We start from the raw sequence: 6,969 nt of genomic DNA, 5'->3' as shown, positions 1-6,969 counted from the left end.
AAATTTTGGAAGACATTTCATCCCTCAAGTCTTAAACCCGGTTTACTTTGGTCCAAAACCTGGTTTCAGTGGACAACCAGCCACATGACAATGGTTTTTCTCTATCCTCTCTTGCCACGTCAGACGGATGATTTGGTCAAACCTGTCACCCACCCCACATCGCCTTCCTATCTTTCTCTACCCCCACACACCCTATTCTCCTCTCTCTCCCATGCCCAACCTTCTGTGACGGCAGGGACGGCAGTCGCGACAGCGAGGGCGGTGGTGAATGCTATGGCGGTGGCTGTCACCTATGTTCTTTCCCTATGACTCCCCCACCTTGGCTCAGTTCTATGCGGCGCAAGCGGCAGGGTGCCCATTTCAGATTGGTTGGAGGAGTCGGGTCACAACCGACGGTGTTCTAGCGGCACGGCGGGAACACAGGAACAACATGGAGGTAGCTCCCTGTGCACGCCATCCCACGACACGATTGGTGTGGCCACCGCCTTCGTCTAAGATGGGGCGAGCACAGGAAGGTGGGGTGGAAGCCAGCATCGAGCTGAGCTTGGCCGACGTTGAGACCACCCAAGCTCATGGAGGCCACGAAATTGGCGAGTAATCTTCAGGCCTGGAGCATGGTGGAGATGGCCATGGCTTGGTTCTCCTCTCTGGACCGGCCATGGCCTGGATCTCCTCTCCGTGCAGCCTCCAACGAGATCCACGGGTCGTAGACGAGATCTCGTCTCAAGCCTGTAATTCCTCTCCTCGGCACGGTGGAGGACACGTCGTAGTGGCGGAGGAGGGAAGCGATAGGAGAGATCAACATGGACGGCTGGGCGGAGGGTTGTCATCTCACCGATGGCTGGAACCCGCCAGGTAGGTGTGGGAGGCGACGGTTGTGGTGGTGGGTTGGTTGTCGTCGCCTGGATCCAATTCGGCTTGGGCAAGAGATAAATCAAGACAGAGAGAGGGGTGGGAGAGAAAAAACCGCTGCAATCATGGCCGGTTTTCCACTCAAACCAGGTTTTGGATGAAATTTGGTCGGTTTTTGAGAGCCGAGGGACCAAATATCGTTGATTTTTTAAGGGACTAGCTGTATACTTTTGGTAAACTTAAGGGACAAAAACATACTTTTCTTTTTAATTTATCCAAACACAACCGGGGTGACTTCAGTCGATAACGCAAGAGCCTGGACCGGAGAAGGGCATCAGGGTAAACCAAGATGCTAACACTACAAATTTTTGTTGTTGACGTGAAAACCTTCATGGCTAGCTTTATTAAATCAAATCATGCGCTAGAAACTTTACGAATAAAATTAGGTGGGTCATCCAACCAAATATACGGTGGAATTGTATCAGACTCTATATTACAGTGTTCAGTGTAAACCTTTCCGAAATCTTACAGTGTTCAAGACGTAGCAGGCTGCTTTGCTGAACGTACAAAGTTTAATGCCGTTGCGTGCACAACCATACCGGTTCGAGACGGATTCTGCACCCGTTCTCCGGGGAACAATTAGTTGACGAGCGCTCTTTCGGGAGCCTCGCCACGATCACGTGTCGCGCTCTGGGCGCTCCCTCCGTGAGAGTCACGGCCGTGCCTCTCGAAAATGAAAAAAAATCCGTTCTCTGTGGCACGGTTTTGCTTCTACGAGAGACATGGTTGTGCTTTCACAAGCGGCACGTCTGTGCCTCTCGGAAACGGAAAAAAACATGTTTTCTGTTTTTTTCTTTCACGAGAGGCATAGGTTTTGCTTCCGCGAGACACTTGGTTGTGCTTTCGCGAGAGGCACGGCCGTGCCTCATCGAAAACGGAAGAAAACGTGTTTTCTTCTTTTCTCCTTCCGCGAGAGGCACGGCCGTGCCTCTCTTTTTTTTCCTTCCGCGAGAGGCATGGTTGTGATTTCGCGAGAGACACGATTTTTGCTTCTGCGAGAGGCTTGGTTGTGCTTTCGCGAGAGGCACGGCCCTGCCTCCTCGAAAACGAAAAAAAACGCATTTTCTCTTTTTCCCCCTTCCGCTAGAGGCACGGCCGTGCCTCCTCGAAAAAAAAACACGTTTTTTTTCCTTCTGCGAAATGTATGGTTTTGCTTCCGCGAGAGATACGGTTGTGATTTCGCGAGAGGCAGATTTCGTGAATGGTTTTTTTTGGGGGCTTTTTTTTTTTGAAACTACGGGGCTCTCTTCTTTGCCAAACCTAACCCGGCCCGGGGCCATCGTAGGCCCCGCGAGAGAGAGACGCAAGGGCCTCCGCCTAACCCAACCCGGCAGCCAGAGGCTTCTGGCGGTCGCGGCAGTAGAAAAGATCTCCTCTCTCCCGTCTCCACCACCTCCACTAGGAACAAAAAGAAAAAAGAAAAAGAGGAAGGAAGGAAAAAATCTCCCGGGGCGCAAGCAAACGTGACGCCACGCCTCACTCCGGCCTTCGTCGTCCTCCTCTTCCTCCCCCCACTTTCCCCACAATAGTTTGGCGATCGCTCGCTGCCGCCGCCGCGACCGCGACTGAAGCCTCTGCTCCGCTCCGCTCCGCTCGCCGGTACGGATTCCCCCAACCCCCTCTCCCCCGCCCTGGCCGGCCGGGGTTTCGATCGGATCCCCTCTCGCGCTTCGTCTCCGGCCCCTCCTCTGCCCGCTCCGGTCCAGCTAGCCGGTTAACCGCTCGTGCCCTGTTGCCTGTTGGTTCGCGCTGACGGGGCACGCTAGGCTCTCCTGCCTTGGACCAAACCCCCACTTCGCTCGTTCTACCTTCTGTCTCGTGCCTGCTCGGGGATTCTAGCGGGCGTATTAGTTTTGGGCGGCTGATGGGATTGCGCTCTTACGGTTATGACGCTGGTCTGTAAATTGCTGCTGCCTGAAATCAGTAGAGCTAGGTACCCAGCTGATCCTGCCCGGAGTTTGTAGCAATACACGAATAGGTTCACTGCACCTGCTCTGTTTTCAACTCTGTTACAGCGATCTAAGTGCACTGCACCAGTTCTGTATCAAGACGACAAGTGCGCAGCACTGTTTATTACAGCGATCTAAAACACGTCTTATATTCGTTCACAGAGGGATCACACTTTTTTAGTTTTTACGGATCAGTTGTTGTAAATTCCCAGTCAGTTGGAGTAACTGCGAAATCGCACACACCAATTTTATACACTACTGAACAAGTGTGCCTGCTCTGTTTCTGAGCTATGTTACGTCTGCATATTCCTCCAGTAGCTTATCACAGCTCCCCTGTATTGCATCTCGACAGTCCACTGTTATTTTAGTTTTGACGGATCAGTTATTATAAATTTCCAGTCACAGGTAGGAGTAACTGCGAAACTGCACAGCTTAATTTTATACTACTGGACAAGAGTGCAAGTTATCATTCCTTTGCTGAAACCTGCATGTCTCTGGCTAAATTGCTTGTCATGAGTTTCCTGACTTTGATTGATCTCTGCAGCTGGAAGATGGAGCCTGACCAGAGTGGCACCGGGCAGACTTCTCCCCGTGGGAACGACTGGGAGGTCGTGCAGCTCACCGCGTCGAACTACGCGTCTGCGCCTGGCCCGGCTAGAACTGAACCTTCTGACGAGGAGTCTGAAGGCCAAGTGTATGGCGCAGAAGGGGGTGATTCGGCAGCCGCGGCACTGCTGATGTCTGGCCACTTCTCGGTTCCGCAGAATGAGGCTGAGAATCTCCTCATGGGAGCTGATACTAGCATAGAGCAGCAGGAGGCGCGCGGCAGCCAGTACGCAGTCTCTGACAAGGGTGATGATGGTGATAGGGAGGAAGACCCGCAGGAGAAACTGAAGGATGATGTTCTTGACAGGATCCCGTCCTTCGACAAAGGGAAAAGCCTTTCCTCTGTTGATATGGAACCTGATGATGGCAGCGAGTTGCACAGGGGTAGTCTGGTTGGAAAAGACCCAGTTACGTTCTCATCCTCTGTTTACAATGCAACTGACGCTGAGAAAGAAGCTACCGAGAGTGCCAAGGAGAAGACTGAAGAAAGTCCAACTCTCCAAAATATTGACCCTGTCACTGATTCGTCCAATATTGTTGCTTCCGGTGACGAGAGCAAGCCTGACGGTTCTGGAGCCCCACGCAATGCATGGTGGCAGAAGCAACTTATATCGCTCTACAGGAGCGCTAAAGAGAGCAACAAGCTCTGGCCTATCGTTGTGGCTGCTGCTGCTCTGATGGGGATGGCGTATTTCCGGCGGCGCTGGCAGAAGGGCAAGCTGCAGCTTCAGCAGGTCAAATTGCAACCTGCCAGCAGCAAGGAGGTAATCGTGGGACGCCTTCCTTTTGATCATACTAGCCAAATTTTCCATGCAACTGAACAGACTAGTTTGGCCTGAAATTCAGGTAGGTGATAGCATGCATATATTTCTATCTCAAACTATTATTTGTGCTGCTTTCATCAAAGTTCTCTTTTGTTCAGGTAGATCAAAGTTATCTATATAGCTGCAAGGAAAAAGTATATTAGATTTTTGCCTGTGTCATTCAGATACTATTACTGATTGATGAACCATGCATGTTCTCTTCCCTGTGCTTAAAAGCTCTGCCTGTTATCTTCTCTTCTGTTGGCCGTCCAATATTATTCTGATAGTATTGTGAGGAAACATCAGACTCTTGCCTTCTCTAATTCCGATAGTATTACGGGTTGTTGGATATCCATATTCATATGTTCATTTTCCCTGTGCTTATATGAAAGCTCTGCCTATTACGTTTTGTTGTCTATTCAATATTACCAGAATTTCCAAGATATTTTGACTTCAGTAACTCCTGTCTGAGTTCGTCTGTAGCCTATCAGAATTTCGCAGACATTTCTATTTTAGCAACTTCTGTTAGTGTCAAATTTGCACTACCATGTTCAGCTTTACTGCTCCAACTGGTAGCAGAGTTCTAATGAACATCAAACACTTGTTTACTTTTCAGAGAATCAACCAGGCCACCGTACCGCTTAACCGAATCAAGGACATTCTTGTCGCCGGCAACCACCCGAGTCCGGCTCCTCACGGAAATGCTCGATTGGGCTGATGATGATAACCATCCCGCCTGACGGATGATGTATCCTGAAACTAGTGTATGCAATGGAGAAATAGCCGATGCCGCAGAACGTATGGGCGTTTATGCGTGCTGGCTGTGTAATTAAACCCCAAAACTCCTCCTGGGCATGTAAATATACACGAGTTTTGTGTGGTTGCTTTCCCTCCTTTGGAAGAACTCTCTCCTTGGCCAGGTTCAGTGTGCTGCTGCTTCAGTTTGTCGGCCACTGTAACTTCTTCCGTTGCTCCCGTGGATATTTTTTATCTGTCTTGTTGCGGGTTGCAGTTTGTCAGGTTGTCGGCCGATATATACACGATGAACTTATGATATTATTGGGTGCCGAATTTTTGGTTTGTGTTAAAGGAAATTTTAGCCTATATATAGTTGAGATTACATTTGGGTCCAGTTACACCTGGGTGCTCGTCTTCTTCAGGATTATCCGGCGATGCATGCAACGTGTTGGACGCAAAGTCCGATTTACGCTGGTGGCATTGTCATCGCATCATTCGTACGTTTACTTACCGTCCGTGCTACATCGATGTGCTTCCTTGAAGAAAAATGTCCATGGAATTCCTTGCATATAAGGCCATGTCCAAGGCAGACTGTCCGAACCGCGGAAGCCATCCAATGCGGTCCTGTATCGGTCCGCGGGGCGGTCTGGATGCGATTTTTCCCGCAAAACATAGACAAAAGTGGGGGAGGTCTGCGGAAGTCCGGACACGCGAAACATACGAATCCAACACCCAGGCCCACCCAAAACCCTTCCCGGACCCCGTGGCTCCATCCTTTCCATTTTCTCTCCTTCCTTCTTTCTCTCTTGCCGTCGCCGCCGCTCCACCACCACGCCACACCCCGCCGGAAATCTGCGCCTCCGTCACCACCGACGATCCAGCATAGCTCCCCGCCGCTTCTCCTCCGTCTCCTTTGAACCCCCTGTCCTCCGACCGCCTCACCAGGTACCATCCTCTATCATGTCCGGCAACTATTCGCTGAATCGCCGGAGCTGAAAACAGTTGTCCCTTCTTGTTTGTAGCAATGAATTCCGATTTGAAGTAGTATATACAACCAGTATGTTGACCTCTGATGGCTCGTCAGACGAGGAGGAGTACTTCGATGAGACGACGATAATGTCGGCAGTCCTTGAAGACGCGAAGCGTGCGGAGGAGCATGTTCTCAATTTTAAGGACTCGATCAAGGGTTATCGAGTGCTCAACCGCAACAGGGCGCATACATTTGACATTGATGGCCGACTACTTTGCCCCTGATGCGCAAGACTAGGATTTTTTTAAAAGGCTGGATGTATGCGACTACGGTTGGATGTCAATCTCCCGTATCCGTGTCCGCTGACTGATCGTCCCTGTCTGCAGATGGATGCAGGAGTTTTTTGCGGGTTGCCGTTGGAGATGCCTTAAGAAAGAAACGCTCCTGAAATAATGATGTGATCAAGATATAATGGTTTCTCTTTGTTTTCTTCATGATGCTCGCAGTCGATCTGAGCTGATGGTTACAGAACTTAGTTTTGATTGTCTTAAGAGTCCACGAGCGGGTTGTTTGCCAACCAGGGCATATCAATTGTTTAAGGAGCAAAAATACAATGTATGTCTTGTGTGGGCATCAATGAATTTATAGTCACTACTGATTATAATAAAATAAACTGCATAATTTTTACCCTCTTGCATTGGCTGGAGCATGAAAATTATGGTACTCTCTCCATCCCAAAATGTGTATTAAAATTGTCGAAAATCAAACCTTATAAACTTTCATCAACTTTATAGAACCTTAGAAACGTGGGAAACGATATGGTTCAACCGTGGACTAACAAGCTTGTGTCTGCCGCCTTAATTGCATACCACGCGTCCCACATGACGTGATGAGCTGGCCCCATGATCCCTCTTTTCTGGACTGAAGTTTATTTTAAACCCTAAGGTTGTAGAGCGCGACGCAAATGAGCCTCCACGTTTAAATCTCTGAA

General features: G+C 49.7%; 1 protein-coding gene across 2 annotated transcripts; it reads left to right on the top strand.

Moving 5' to 3' along the window:
* Positions 1–2,272: 2,272 nt before the first annotated feature.
* Positions 2,273–5,376, top strand: LOC123139945 (ATG8-interacting protein 1). Of its 2 annotated transcripts, none has more exons than XM_044559657.1 (3): positions 2,273–2,511; positions 3,406–4,231; positions 4,887–5,376. In XM_044559657.1, the coding sequence occupies exons 2-3, from the start codon at positions 3,413–3,415 to the stop codon at positions 4,986–4,988; spliced, it is 921 nt and encodes a 306-aa protein (XP_044415592.1). In that variant the 5' UTR covers positions 2,273–2,511; positions 3,406–3,412; the 3' UTR covers positions 4,989–5,376. The 2 variants fall into 2 exon arrangements, with proteins under 2 accessions (XP_044415592.1, XP_044415593.1); XM_044559658.1 differs by having other exon boundaries at positions 2,321–2,511; positions 3,406–4,313.
* Positions 5,377–6,969: the final 1,593 nt, after the last annotated feature.

The sequence above is a fragment of the Triticum aestivum genome, chromosome 6B (assembly GCF_018294505.1).
Source record: "Triticum aestivum cultivar Chinese Spring chromosome 6B, IWGSC CS RefSeq v2.1, whole genome shotgun sequence".
NCBI lineage: Eukaryota > Viridiplantae > Streptophyta > Magnoliopsida > Poales > Poaceae > Triticum > Triticum aestivum.
Note: the sequence above shows the minus strand (reverse complement) of the source record. Positions and strands in the feature narration are given on the sequence as shown.